General features: G+C 45.7%; 1 protein-coding gene across 2 annotated transcripts in view; it reads right to left on the reverse strand.

The window, feature by feature from the left end:
- The window catches only part of TMEM178B (transmembrane protein 178B), a 329704-nt gene that overhangs the window by 203389 nt on the left and 110474 nt on the right, over window positions 1-15841 (reverse strand). For both annotated transcript variants that reach the window (XR_010381574.1, XM_010989842.3), the window contains exon 2: window positions 14280-14393. Coding sequence is in view for 1 of the 2 variants with exons in the window: in XM_010989842.3 (XP_010988144.1) it covers window positions 14280-14393 (114 nt within the window). In the remaining variant the exon portion in view is untranslated. The remainder of the gene's footprint in view (window positions 1-14279; window positions 14394-15841) is intronic.

The following is a 15841-nucleotide window of genomic DNA, read 5'->3' on the forward strand; positions in this document are numbered from 1 at the left end:
CCCTGTTAGGGCTTGGTAACTCAAATCCAGGAGCTGTCAGCCTAGTAGCCCTCAGAAGGAAATCTAAGAGGCAGCAAAGGATTAAAGGGGGGTGGGAGTAGGGGACAAGAGGAGTCGTTCTTGGTCAAGTGACACACATACTGAACATCATTTGAGATGGAAAAGTAAAGGGAAAGTAAAGAAAAGCAAATAAAGAGAAAACCTGAGAAAGGAGAAACACAAATGGCCAATAATCATTCCTTCTACTTCAAGCTGCCTCGTAATCATAGTAATGACAATCTCAGAAATGAGTAACTCCTTTTCGTCAATCAAATTAGCATATACTTGAGTGAAGAAAAGAATCGTCAATGGAGGTGAAACTAGGTAAGATGAAACTAGTTCAGCTTTTCTGGGAAGAAATGTGGCACTGTAAATCAAGAACCTGGAAAAAAAAAAGGATATGTATCTTTTGAGCCAATAATCCCTGTTTTAGGAATTTACCCTCAACAAATTATCAAATACATGGTTAAAGATTTATGCACAAGGGTTATCACGACAACATTATCATAACAGTCCAAAACTAGCACAACACAAACATTTAACTTTAGAGGGAAGATGAAGTAAATTATGAATATCCATATGATAGAATATTATGATGCCTTTAAAATTGTGTTTATGGATAGTTTTGATGTCAAGGGGAAATGCTTATGACATAATTATAAATAAAGCTTGGGATAAAAATTAAACATAAAGTATGATTTACACCATGGGAAAAAATGCAAAAGGATATAAGCCACAACAGTAATTTATCTATTGGTGGTAGAATTCTAGATGATGTTTTTCTGCCCTTTTACACTTTCCTATCAATTTTTTCTATAATAATCATGTTTTATTTTGTTAACCAGGAGAAATGAAATAAGCTGACAGAAAAAAGAGAGGAGGAGAGGAAAACATTAATCTAATGAGGAAAAAAAGGGAATTGGGATTGGGGTGGATGGTTAGAGGGAAAGATTGATTCAGATGGTGGGCAAATGCTTGCTGCCAGAATAGCACTTGGTGATGATGTCTGTTTCAGATTTCCTCCCTCCTTTCAAGATTAATCAGATTTAACGTTAGGTTTCAATCTCCCTGACAACTCTGAAATAAATCTGATCTGCGTCTACAGTATTTTAAAAGTCTCATTTAGTTCCCAGCATTTTCAGCCTCCAAGTTGAATCCTAGCTGGTCCTAGGAATGTTATATATTGACCCCTGGGGAAAAAATGCTTCAAATGAACCACGTATTTTCAAAAATTACTTCAAAAAATCTTTAGTAATGTAATCAAATCCCCCCCTCCAAAAAAAACACAGCACTGACTGTAATCAATTGACTCTTTAGTTTAGATGCTTTCTCTAGAGATTCCATCTCACTGAAGGAGATGAATTAGATAGTCTTGAAAGGCCTCTAAAAGGGTGCCGGCTGTTCAGCACTTACCTAGAGCACAGTGGACTCTAAATACTTAATGAGGAGGCCGACGATGATGACTAAGTTGATCAATAGGGAGCATGGAGATAGCATCCCATTTCCACACACCACCAACATGGCTGCCCAGGGAATGGAGGGAAACTACTGCATGGGGGAGACACTTGGCTCTTCCTCCCTCTCCTTCTTCATCCACCTGTGGGTTATTCCCAGCTGATGGCAGCTCACTGTCCCCAGAGAGAGGGCTGAGGTTGTTATGAGACTGTGTTGGAGGTTCTGACAGCTGAGATGGAAGGTGGCAGCCATTCCCTCACCAGTATCCTTTGGCCATGCAATTTTAATAAGCTCAACCTCAGGAAAGGAAAAAAGATACTGGGATCACGTTGAATTATTTATTCACAGCTCCAATTGGGCAGTGCAGAAGAACCCCTCTTCTGAGAGTAAGTAATAGCTCCTTATTGATTTCCACCCCCCTTCATGATTCCTAGGTAAGAAGCTAGTTTAAAAATCAGAAAACTGAAGAAAATCTAACTTCTCAAATCTGAGTTCATGAGTAATTGGTGAACTTGCAAATTGTGTTGCCTTTGACAATTCTATTCTCAAGAATAGTTTTGAAGAGCTTGGTATATTTAAATTTATTCAAATATTATATATATATATATATATGTGAAAACTAATTTTTATAGATTAATGAGCATGATTAAAGATATCTTATTTAATAACAGAAAGAAAATTGTTGTTGGCCTTGAGACTTGAAGATCAAAGAGATACACAATTCATGCATTTATCAGATGCCAAAGTTGAATTAGCTTTAGATGTAATGAATATACTTTATTTCTACGTGCAGAAAGAGAAATATAAGCTTAACAATATATAGTTAATGAAAGAAAAGCTGACTTCAAGAAAAGATGACTTTCCATATCCCGTGCCCATAGTCAGCACTAACAAAGCTGCTCTAAGATAAAGACAGCCACCGGTGCTCCTGGCCGTTCCCGTGTCCCTGAAGGGAATGAGTTGGAGACCAGCTCATTCAGACCTTGTCCGCACACCTCAGAATCTCAGCCCTCCCCCGTAAAGTGCTTATGCAAGCACACCCACTTAGCAGGTGGCCCCACTTCCTCACTGTGTTGAGTCTCACATAATCCACTGCTGACACTCTAGTCCAGACCACTGTGATCTCCAGCCTGGAATGTCACAGAAGGCTCCTCAGAGTCCAGACTCTACCCATCACCATCTGTCCCATACGCAGCTGACGGATGAATTTCCTTAGATGTCATAGTCCTAACGCTCACAACCCGTGGCTCTACCTCGAGTTATTTAACTTCTGAAAGCCTCGATTTCCTCATCAGTCAGATATAATAAATATGCTCCTTGTAAGATAATTGAGGTTTAAGTGAAATAATGCATGTCAGGGATGTAGTACAGCCAATGGCCCATGTTAAGCATTCAATAAGTGGTAGTTATTATCCCACAAGAAGGCAAGCTCCATGAGGGCAGGAATTGCTGTCTCTTTCCTAGAACAGTTCCTGGTAAATGGTAGGAACTCAATAAATTTAACAAATGAAGTATTTTAGGCCCATTTCAATGCCACTTTTCCTGCCCCATTCTCCTGGGCTGAGATGGCTTTTTCCTCCCGTGGATGCAGCTAATAACATCCTATTTGCCCACGTCCTGCAGTGCCAGCCCCCGCTGTGTCAAGCTGATGTCACTACTCTCTGTTCTTCTGTGCCTGTAGACCCCCTGAAGGCCCCTCTTTCTCAGGCCAGTTCAAATGCCGTGCACACCGCAGGCCCTCAACTGGGCATGAAAGTCCTGCCCGGTCATTCCAAAAATGACCAAGGACAGTTCCTTGTTAACCAGAGCTGCAAAGCTCTGACCTGTAAACACTGAGGATCCCAGCTCTTCTCCTTCAGTTTAATGAGGAAATGGAGCCGAGTTAGTAACTGTTTTTAATGCACATTTCTGTTAGCTCTGCCAAGCTAAACAGCAGCTGGATTTTAAACCTTAACCATAAACCAGAGGTCCCTACTCTTTTTGATGTGGAGAAGTGCTCTTTACCTCCAGGAAATGAAAAGATCCCTTTGGGGCAGGAGCTGATGGCAATGTGGATGGGGGGAGGGCAGCAGAATGTAATGTTGATGTAGCACACGGACAAAATCAGACTCGGGTGGGGGGTGCTGGCTGGGTGTCGGCGTTGCCCCTCCACCCCAGCCTGAAGGAACTCACTCTTCCTTCTCTTCTATCCTCACCTGGAAGAGGGCGGGCCCAGGAGTTTAGAGAGGAGGCAGCTTTTGTAACAGTTCCTTTTCCTGGTTTCCTTGGCAACTGTGCAGCATCTAGAAGATCCAGGAATGAGGCGGTGGGATGTGGTGGCATGAGGAATACAAATGCTGTATTGGTCCCATTTGGCATCACCTCCACACCCCGGTTCCCCTGTTCAGCAGCCTCTAAGCCTCAGAAGGTACCCCACACACATGTACATACACACACCTCTGACTGCTCATTTCTAATTTGGTGCCAAGTGCCCAAGCAAAGACCCTCAAGGAAATGTTACAGAATTAGCCTCATTTTACCAATGTGAACTGAGAGGTGGGGCCTGAGACTGAATGATACCCACACCAAGGATGCTTGATGTCTCATGGTTGGGTTTTTGGATTTCAGCTAAGCCTACACAGTGCACATCATGGGGCATGAATTAACTTTGCATCAACTGCTGGTTATGGGCTACGAATAAGGGACAGGGGAGTCTGAGCTCTCATCCTGTTGAGGTTGTCTAGTTTGGGGGATCCAGCCTAGCAAGAGATATAGAAAGAGGGGAGACAGCAAGACCATTCAGAGGCAAATTGCTTAGAAAGTAGAAGACATAGTCTCCTGCTTTGAAATGAGCTCCATTCTAAAAACTCATTTGTAAGTCAGTTATTTAGAATTCAGACCCCATTTCCAGAGAAGTCATATCTGTTATAAATGATGATTGGGTTTCTAGGCTAGTCCACAAAAGCCTGTTTAACTCAAAATGTAGATGAAATACTATACATTTGCAATGAAAAGCGATAGAAAAAAATCCTGTTGTGATACTAGTAATTAAATGAAAAAGGAAAACAAAGAAGTGGGGAATAAATAGCTTTCTTTCATTTGTTTTGAACACTAGAGCTCTTGGATGGAGGGGGTGGCTAGCCTGGTTGCTCAGGGGCAGAGGAATCTTCATTTACTTTAGACAATGGGATGGAGGGCGAGTAGCTGCTGGTGGGGGAGTAGCGGTGGAGGATAAATTAGAGCTGTCCTTTGGGATAATGGGGGAGGGGGGAGTAGCCTATTTGGGAAAACAGGCAGAGAGGGAAGAAGAGAAAGTAAGCTTGTGTCCTAAGATGTAGGTGGGGATCCTGGGAGTGAGGAAAGAGTGTGAATTTTGCATTTACAATGGCCTGGATTCTAGGTCCACCTCCCAAAGGGACTCAGACCAGGCAGAGCTATAGTCCCCTCTCTCCTGACTGGTAGGTTGCAAACTACCTCCAAGGCCAATTTGATATCCCTGCAATTCTTAGTCCTTCTCGGTTCGTAACACAGAAACCACAACCACAGCCAGAACCACCCCCACCCCCATGGCCCATCGTGGGCACTGAGTTGAAAAAGGAGTTCATTTTCCCTCAGAACAGGAATATCAACACCCCATGGCTCCCCCTTGACCCTAACAGCATCTCCTATCCTCTTCTTGGACCCTCTTTTCCCTATACCTCCAACACTCTCACAACATCATCTTTGGGGGGTGTGTATTTTCACTTCAGGAATAGGAGAGGATCTGATCATAGTACCTACTGGAAACTGCATCCTTCTTGGAAGGCAGGGCTGGGCTACAACCATTAGGGGAGAGTTATTTCCATACTCCCCTTGACAATTCCAATACAAATGTACTCACAGCGTATTTATCTTCAAAGCTCTAAAAATGTTACTTTTAAGACACTTAGTATGTAAATCTTCTGTTAGAGACTCATGTTACTGTCTAAACCGCATTCTTATTGGACACAACAGATAAATCAGAGGGCTGCTTCTGCTGCCACTGAACATCCCCAACATTGATGATTTTCTGCTCTGAAATTCCTTTCACAATACGCCACACTGTTGCCACTCAGCACATAATACTCTCAGCCACTTCCTACTCTCACACCGGAAACACCTGATGCCAGCTCTCATCACGCACACCTCTGCAGAAGCAAAATCCCAGCAGGCCCACCAACACACACAGCTACACGCGCGGTACACTCACCTGCAGCGGCTGCAGAGAGCTGAACAGAAAAGCCCCTGAGTCCACAAAATACCGTTTCAGAGACTTTCCCCCATGTTCCGCTCTGTGATCCAATAATAACAGCAGCATCTAACGTTGTTCGGTACCAGCCTTTTACAGAGTTACTGACTGATTTCACATAAATCATTGCATTTAATTTAAACTTTATAATAACTCTCAAGACAAGTATGATTATCTCCTTTTTACAAACGAGGGTACTGGGTTTAAAACACTTACACAGTTTGCCCAGGATCATATACCTAGAGAGTGACAGAGCTGGAATTCAACCCAATGTCCCCTAGCTTCAGTGGAGCCAGAAGTCTGTTTCTGAATGGAGACCAGTGCAGATGCAAGATAGAGATTTCAGGCTAGATCACAGGAGGATGCTCCCAGATAACGCACATAATGCAAAAAAAAAAAAAAAAAAAAGTGAATACACCTCACCTCTTTCATTATTCAATTAACAAAAAGAAACATGGAGAAAAAAACAAATTACCAGAGCTATGACCAAATAGAAACAGTTCATGCATAGCACACAAATAAAAGTCCTGCATCTGTGTGAAAGGCTGTGCTAAATGCAATATCCCCTCCCCGAGTTCTCATCCAAAGCCCAACCATGCTCTCTCCTCCCCGAGCCCTCACTACAGCCCCCACCAATGCCCTCCACACCAAGAGTTCTTGAATTTTAATGTGTTAAGAGTCACACAGATTCCTGCCCCCCTCATAGAGATTAGGATTCAGTAGGTTTGGGCTGAGGCCCAAGAATTTGTATTTCTAACAAGTTCCCAGACGATCCTGATGCTCCTGGTCCAATGGATGCTTCTGGTCTAAACTCTGATAGGACCTTTACCACACAACGTAGGCCTTGATCACATTTTCTGTCAAGCGAGTCTGGTTCATAGATGCCTCTCTCCTTCCCTCCCCATCGTTCTATTATCTTCAGAAGCAGCCTTATCCCCAAGCCCAAGACCAATCCTGATCACCATCTGAGACTGGTGCTCTGACTAAAATGGTCCCCCATCTTGTTCACATGGCATCTCCCATCTTGTCCAGGTGTAGTACCCTGACCTTAAAACTGGGCTCCTTTCATAGCCACTGTTCTCTATGTTTCACTGTAATTCCCTAATGCTCCAGATTATTTACAGAAGTGGGGCCTGCCTTCCTCTGGCCAAGCCTCCTCCCTGCTGGATCATGTAATCCTGAAACCCCACAGCAGCACTTACTGTATTCATACGTGCTGGCACACTGCCTTGATAGCAAGTGTCTACTGTTGAGACATCCGTGTCTCATCCAACCCAGATTCTCCATTGCTGAGCTGTCCCTGTTCACTGGAACACTCAGCTCCTCGTCATGTTTCTCCTCCTCACCGCTGCAGCTCACCTGGACAGTGAGCTCTGCTATATCTTAACTGCTGGAAAGACGAGTCACCTGCCATATTGAGCTTCCTTTTCAGCACGTAAAGCTGGGACAGTTCCTGCTAGAGGGCCAAGAAGAGACAGATTCTATACCATGTCCATTTTTCCCTTGCTCTAAAAAAAACAGGCCATGCCTCTGGGATATGATAGTTTTGCCTTAGGTTTTGCTTTTATCTCCCCCGCAATGGGTTCTTGCCGATTTGAGTGTGTGGAGGTCAGGACCCATGATGTGTGCGTGTCAGCTGCATTAGCCTGCACTCTGTGGATAGTCAATAAACATAAAGCAACAAGCAGTTTGATTTCTTGCCTAGTTGGCACCTGGAAATATATCATCCAATTTGGAAAGCAGGATACCTTTTAATATCTCTTCCAGCACCTAATACGGAGTTCCCACGGAACAGACGCTCCATGAATATTGAATGAATAAATGAACAAATGGATGAAGGATACCAGTGGGATTGCACCCAAGTCTCCTTTGTGGTGTCCGGATCAGAATGCTCAGCTGGAAGAAAACAACTTCCAATCTGTAGAAGCTGAGAGAATGCCTCTAGGCCAGACTTCCAACTAATTCCCAGCACAAAACTGAACCTGCACATTCAGAGGAATTGTGGCTGGAAGACCGCAATTACACCAGCACAGTGGTTCTCAGATTTGTTTCAGTACATGGATATCTTTAACAAAAAAGGTTGTACTCTACTCCACCCCACCCCTTACTCCAGGCCGCCTCCTTTCCCTACTCCGGAAGCCACCTCAAAAATAAACCCTTCCTCTTGTCCACTCCATTTCTATCACTGGCACCCTCACCAGGCCACCATCTAAGTAGGTGGGACCAACAGCTGCATATGTATTATGACTTTAAATTATCTCCACACTACCTTTAATCACCTCACTATCATTCCTCCTGAAAAATGACAATGCTATCAGGACAGGTAAACTGAATTTTATTTCTTCTCGCTCTTAACATCTCAGCTCAAACAAGTTAATCAAAGCAGTAAACCTGCTGTCTAGCAGAAGCCTGAGGGCATGGGACAGAGGAGAGGGAAGTTTTGACAAGCAGGGAAAGCTGGGAAGGAAAGGAGTCTTGGCATGAGCTCGTGCTGCAAGGGCAGCTGTAGGTATGATACTACATTAAGAGGTGTGTGTTCTCTGCCTGGCCTGATGCAGAAATACCACAGGAGCTCTCGGAGGACAGGCACGGGGACAGTGTCTGGGCTGCAGGCTGTGTCTGTCCCAAAAGGTTTACAATGTTCCCTGGGTGAGGGCAGAGAGTCATGGAATGGGTTGCAAAAAGCAAAAACTTTAGAACACAAGCAACATATGGGGATGCTCTTTTGGTTGAGTTTCTGTGCTCCCAGGCTTCTACAGTTCTGAGGATGGTTTCTTGCTGGCGATGACCCCCATAGAGGCCAGTCTTGCAAGTAAGTGGCAGCTCACGACAGACTGCACACAGTGAGAACCTCACACTGGCTGGGCTCTGAGGCAGATGCGGGGGAAGGAAAATGGCTGACCCTGCAGGGGACCTAAGCTTCTAATGCCTGGGATGTTTACCTCATTAGGCTGTTTTACATAACATGAGCCAAAAACAGAAAGAAAAAAAAAAATAGCTGGAGGGAGTTCACTGGAGTTCAGACCTGGATTCTAAGACTCAGAATCTTCCTGGGCCAAAATGGGACCTCTAGGCAGCCTCCTCCTCCCTGGCTTGGTTACCCCATCAGCAAAGAAGTCAGAACACTGTCGACTGTGCTCCTAGGAGGAAACCCTGAGCCACCCTCCAAGGAGCATCACAGCTGATATGAACAAAGAGGGAGTTACTGTTGTTATAATTACTGTTATTTTTACCCCAAGTTCTTTGGTCTACCACATTCGTCTTGTCATAAGCAGGGATGGCTGGGGAGTGAGGGACCAGAAACCTCGGCAGCTCCTGGGCTGTGAAGCCAGAGGTCTGAAAAGGAGTAAAGTCTAGAGGGTAGATAAGCGGGCTGCTCCAGAACTGCCAGGACAGTCCATCAGGACTGGAAAAGACAAGCACCATTGGGCAAGGAGCCAACACAAGCCCAAGGCCAGAAGACCAATGCCAGCGGGGAGGGGCAAGAGCAGCTTGGGGTTCAAGAGGTGGGCAGTATCCGAGAGTGACTGCAGGGAGTCTTAGAGAACACCAGGGAGACTAGGGTTCAGGGGGAGGATGTGCTAATTCTGGAAAGAGGAGAGGATGTGGAAGAAATGTGGGAGAGGCTAGGACTTGGCCAAGCAGAGTTAAGATCAGAGTTCGGCACCAAGATCCCCACCAGAGCAGCAGACAGGCTGGACTTCTCACTGTACACAGCCTGGGTGGGGGCTGGTCCCCCAAGACTGAACTCACCTACAGGCCCCCACAGTGAGCAGTCAGGAGCTTCAGGGTCAGGGATCCCAATGTGTCATCCAGGTGTCTCCATTAGACTAGGCAGTTCTGAATTTTTATTTCTTCTCGCTCTTAGCAGCACATCCACTGTGATGTCCTTGCTCCTTCACAAAGTCTCCATCTCTGTCTGTCTGTCTCCCTTCCCTCCCTCCTCAAATGCCCTCTCCCTCCCTCTTTAACTGCGTATCATATTGCTTCTGATTTCACTTTGCAGGGCTACCGTGTGAGTGTGTGTTTGTGTGTCATTGCAGGTGGGGGGCTGAGGCCTCAGGACAATGGGGAGGGGAGCAGGGATGTTGGGATGGGGAGGGTCACCCCTCTCTCCCTCCCTGGCCAGCTGGAAACGTGCCCTGGGACCTTCCAAGCTAATTAGACAACCTTTTGTCTTGACAGAAGGGAGATTTAAAAAAAACAAAACAAAACAAAAACAAAAACAAAAAAAACCCTAGCTTTCTTGGCTCTCGGCCTCCTGAGAGGTAACGGAGAGGATCTAACTGCTGGAAAGTGGAGTCCAGCCCCTGATCCCCATGCCAGGGGCCATCAACCGTGAGCAGAAACCTCCATCTTGAAAACGCCAGGCAGAATGAGAAAACCTCCGCTCACAGGACTCCGGAGTCTTGGGGCTCAAACCCTGAGGGCATCTCAGCAGCAGCTGTCCAGAGTCCCCGACAGGCAGGGCGGGAGAGCAGGGGTGGGAAAGGGCCACCCTTCGCATGCCTTCTGGGGTCACCTGCCCTGCAGCCCCCAGGTAGGCCCTCCGCCGTGGCCCCCACCAGCCTCCCGGGGTCACCAGTGTAGCCCCAGCACAGTTCCAGTCGGTGCCAGCTCCTCCTTGTGGAAGCATCCACGTCTCAGCAATGTCCTTCTCCCAGACCCTGCTGCCTCAGCCCCGCCGCCCGACCCTATCACGGGCCACCCAGGCTCTCCTCCCCCCACCTCCCCTTGCCTGGCCACCGACAGTGTCCAAGCCCTAGGCTGTGCTCTAGGGACATTCCAAAGGGACACCAGTGGCAGGGAGAACAAAGGCACAGCCACTGGGGATGGCCCCGGGGCTCCTGGAGCTCACACAAGGACACAGAATTCTCCCAACAAGCACAGCAACCCGGCCTGGACCTCAGAGCATGAAAAGCCTGTGGGGCTGTGTTCTAATGAGAGGAGGAAGTGGCACCATTGAAGATGCCACCACCTTGCCAGCCTGCATCCCCTGACCACTGATGATCTGACTCTGTCCTATTCCCAGCAGTAATGCAGACAACACACTGGAAAGGGGCACCAGCCAAGCTCATCTCCTGTAGCTGCCATCCCATCCTCGCTGGCCCTGTGACAGCTGCCTGTCCTGCTCCAGCCCTGCAGGCAGCAGGAGGACCCAGGTCAGGACTGCAGTACACCCCTAGGGTCCATGGAGGCTGGACCAACACCACTCGGGGTCACTGGGGCCTAGTGGGAGGCAGGAGACGGGTAGGAAGGCAAGGTGGGCTGCCCCAGGCAGACAGCCAGGCATGGGTGGATTGAGGCCACCATCCCAACTACTGAAGGAGTTCTGCCTTCTCTGGGGGAGCCCTTGCCAGGGTGGGAAAGAGAAATGTATATGAGGCACCTCATTGGCAATCACCATCCAAGACAGATTGACAACCTTTCTCCAAATCACCCAGACAACTCAGCATTCAAACTTCATGCACAGAGACCACCCCAAACACACACACATACCATGTACACGTTTGATTCTCTGCACTTTACTTCCCAGAGTGATGGTTATTATCTCTTTACACTTGGATTTGTTAACCTAGCGACTCACAGATAATTTTATACTTTCACCTGCTACTCAGGTGACCATAAGGTGAATGAGCTCTCAGCCAGATAGTTAAGCCTCCCATCAGTGGGATTAACTGTTCAAAATCCACAGCGTAGTTTTAAACCAAATGGTGCTTTTCCTTTTGGAAAAAAGATGTTTTCCACAATGGTGGGTGATGACCACATGCAAATTCCTCATGAAAAATGTATGTATAACCTAAGTTTAACCAAGTCCAGAATATTTGCCAGCAGTTACTTCAGGGGGGAAAAAAAATCAGATTTCTTGCTTCAGCAAAAATTACTGACTGAGAAAAATTTCAACATGTAAGGTATTACAGTGAAATTATAAAGCGATAACCAACCTAGTATTAAATGAATTTATTTGATCCCACTGACAGTACTGAAGAGTAGAGGACTCTCATATAAGTAAAGAAATCAGAGTCTGGTTTTTTCCCCCACAAAGCTTGATCATAGGTGTTTGCTAATCTTTGACAGATTCTACTTTATTTTAAAGGGGGTTTATGTGCCCACTTCCCACCTAATGTCATCAATACCTGACCTTTGAAAATTAAAATTGACATTTACAGCACTTCCCCATTGTGCCAGCGTTACCAATTACACTTAGCACCAGCTACAGATGCGACAGGTGCTCACCTACCCTCTGGCTAAAAATAGCTATCATTGATGTCAGAAATGGCCAACGTTCCCTGCCTGCTTCATAGGCTATTAGGCCACTGTGTGAAATAGGTAGATGAATCGCTCACCAAAGGGGAGCCCCGACTTCACCCAACACAGGGTGCCCAAAACTTCTGTGTGTATCAGCCGCTCAGATGGTTTTTATCAATTAAAAATAGATCTATTCGCACCCCCATTCACCATCGCATAAGATTTTGCAGAACCTAAGGGCCCTACAGTTTCAGAACAAGAACCCAGAAGACCCTGGGCTCAAAGATCCACAAAGCTCAGCATTAGCCTCCTGTCTATCTTTGCTAACATCATGTAACCTATTTTCAGTGATGCCGCAATGGGGGATCTGTCTGAATTCCAGATGATCTACGGTGCATACACACTAAAGAGTTCTACCAGGTTTCCCTGGAAGCGCATCTGTGCAATTTACACTAGAATAATTCTCCTTCTTGCTGAAAATTTTTCCTAAACCATCTTAATTGCTTGAGGCAATTATACCATATTGTAATTAGCACATTGCCTTGTAATTATTTGCTTTGTGAATGTATCTCACCACTCCCCTCCACCCTCCTCCACCTCCAGATATGAGCTCTTTGAAAGAGCTCCCTCTGGCCTCAGCAGCCACCATGTGCCTGGTACACAGAAAAACTTGGTAACGTTGGTTGAACTGAGTGAATGAGAACTGAAGCCGCAATGCCAACAAATTCTTCCTTCTTGGATTCTGTCATGACCCCTACAGCTTAAGTTACATTTAAGTGGTTATTCAACCAGGCTTGTCACATATCTTAAACACCCATTGCAGGTGTCTATTAAGTAACCATGCTGGACCAATGCAATGTGGGAAATAAACCCTTATTGTCAGGGATTTATATATTTGACTCCTACCTTGTCTCCCTCCAAAAAGGAAATTAATAACCTTGACTACTAGTGTCCCTAAAGCAAATCTCACATTAAAATTAAATAAATGTGTGGCATGCTTAGCTCAACGTCCAGCCCACGAGGATGAATGATGGGCATCAGCTCTCTGTCCCCATGCTCTGGCTCGTGTCTCCAGCAGTGATAAAGCTTGTAGGGGGAACAATTTTGTTAATGCCTTCCCCTCTGCTCACACCTGCCCTATATCAGTTTGGGCCAGTGGCATTTAGTAACTCATCCAGACACCTATTTACAATCTTTTTTCTGAAACCAATGAACGGTTGCTCTGTTTAATTTTACTTGCCTCTCACCCCGCCCCCACCTCCAGCTCTGGTTGTTTGATTAAAACCAAACCAAAAGTAGAACGTACCTAGTGGGCCCCATGCATGCAAAAGATAACTAGGCAACAAAAAGATGTTTTTGACCATATTCAAAGTTGACCAAGTACAGGATCCTTGTTATTAAGGAACAAACAAGAGAGCCTTCTTCACATATAAATGTGAACTGAAACTTAACCTTGTGATATTATGCAGAAAAAGCTGGAATAGGGAAGAAATGACAAGTGCACCAGAAGCAGCATGCAGCTTACTGACAGTGAGACTGTGTGTTCACCTGAAGAACTGTGCCAGCAACAAAGGAGAGCTTTCCTGACACAGACCAGGAGGTGGATCCCCGTGGAGCAGAAAGGTAAAAATAGCCAACCAACTCTGTTTGCTCATTAAGTCACCGTCTCATCATAATGTAAGTCTCTGAGGATCCCTGACTAAAAATTTCCCTAAACCAATGGAGGCAGATATTCTGATCTTTGTTGAGAAATCACATGCGAACCTGGATCCCAAAGTCTATTGTTCTAGGGGAAACAGAAACTCGTAAGTTGAGGACCAGACCCTACCCCTTAGAAATCCCACCCAGATGCAAATTCCCAATGCGATACAGCTGCAACCATCACAAAGGACAACATGACCCGAGGGATTAGTACGTTGCTACGATAATACCCCAAGCAACTTGGAGACATGCTGGAGTTGAGGCAGGAAGTTGGTTCAGTCAGGTAGGTGAAATCTTAAATGCCTATCAGGGTGACAAAGTAAGATCACTCATGACAGTCTAACTGACAGTTGTGTTTTGCTCTGATTTTAGAAGCAAATGCCTCAAAATCTACAAAGCAATCAAAAACAACAGAAGCAATTCTGACCCCTAGACATGGACACTTTAAGGAACTGCCATCATGTTCTGAGACTGTCCACAGGCCTCCAAGGGAAGTCCATATGTCTGCCCGGACAGAGTTGTTGGTAGGCATCCAGCCTCCATGCCCTCGAAGGGTCACAGCCAAAGAAAGAAACCCAGGTGTACTTACGCAGGGCGTGCCACTCATCCTGGCGGATGGTCTTGGTGATGTTGAAAGTGAGGTTCCGGGGGATGGTGGCTGAGGAGTAGTGGTATTTGATGTACGTGCACCGCTCAATCTCCCCTGGCAAAGAGAGCAGGACACCGAACGTTAGTGAGGCAGCAACCGACTCTGCGGCAGTTTCCAAGGCCCAGTTTTCTGTCCTGGGGAAAGGGACTTGTCTCCCACTGGGCTTGGTGACACCTACAGTTTATACACACAAGGTTACTACCTGGCCTCCCAAAGAGCAAGGGAGCGGAACAAAATCAAACACCATTGATTTAGATAGAAAAATATATCTCTGGCATCAGAGGTGGGAGGAGTCAAAGTTTAGGCTGATAGCAGCTTATTAAGAAAGTCCCAGCCATGTTTATTTAATCTTAAGAAAATCAACTTTCACATCAAGGGAAGAAGTTTGGCATCAAAAAACAGTTTGTATCCACAGACCAGCAGAGAGCAAGCTTCGGCCTTAATGGTGTCATTTGTGATTTGTAGCACATGCTGTCTTGTGCAACAGTGAGCTAGAGGTGGCCTCTTCCATTTCTCTATTCCATGTACCCCGTCTCACCTCTGAGCACAATGCACTGAATTCCACCGTTATCTCCTTGAACCAGTCTCTTCTCGGGTTGCTTGGAAAAAAGTAAAGCCCCTTAACACACTCAACGCCTGGTCTAATAGGATTTTTACTGATAAGTTGTTATCAATCAATGCATGCTCTGCTAGTCAAATTATCAAAATAGTCCTACATCTTAGAGAAGTTCTCAGAAAATAGTCCTACATCTTAGAGAAGCATCAGTGTCCTCTGGGAACTGGCTAGAAACGCAATCTCCCAGGCCCCACCCCAGACTTGCTGCATCAGAGACCTGGAGGGAGAGTCTACAATCTGAATTTTAACAGGCCCTCCAGGTAATTCTACGGCAGACCTAAGTTTGAGAACCGCCGCCTTCGAGAATCTAACAGAACTGCCAACATATTAGCTCATAAATCCACAGTGTTTGCAAATTTCAAAAAGACGGCATGATCAGGAGGTTTTGGTTTCCGGCCGGCATTTCTATTGACACTGGCTTATCTGGGGGCTATTAAAACTCAGTGTCAGGGCAATGTGAAGAATCAGGAAAGGAGTGATTTTTAAAGGTTAAGGGTTTTAAAATTTGGTTTTGCACCTGAATGGATTTTGATGATAATCCATTTTGCACCCCACTGATTTTCAATTTACAAGTGGTGGCACCTGATTGAATTGTTTGACCCCTGGCTCACTGTCAGCAGGCAACCTGGCAATTGGTGGAGTGCAGTCATTTAGACCATGCCTTATTGTAAATCATATCTGGACAACCACCTAACTGCCAGTCATTGGTAGACACTCCTCTGATGGGACAGACGTTGTCCAAAGAGGCAAGGTTTGGGGAAAGTGTTATGCACTCTTTTCCTTTTATCTGTAATTTCTCAATCCCTCTGTCTCTGTTCCCTTACAAATCCCTGACAATAAGGGTTTATTTCCCACATTGCATTGGTCCAGTGTGGCTACTTGATAG

This window comes from Camelus dromedarius, chromosome 7 (assembly GCF_036321535.1).
Source record: "Camelus dromedarius isolate mCamDro1 chromosome 7, mCamDro1.pat, whole genome shotgun sequence".
Classification (NCBI taxonomy): domain Eukaryota; kingdom Metazoa; phylum Chordata; class Mammalia; order Artiodactyla; family Camelidae; genus Camelus; species Camelus dromedarius.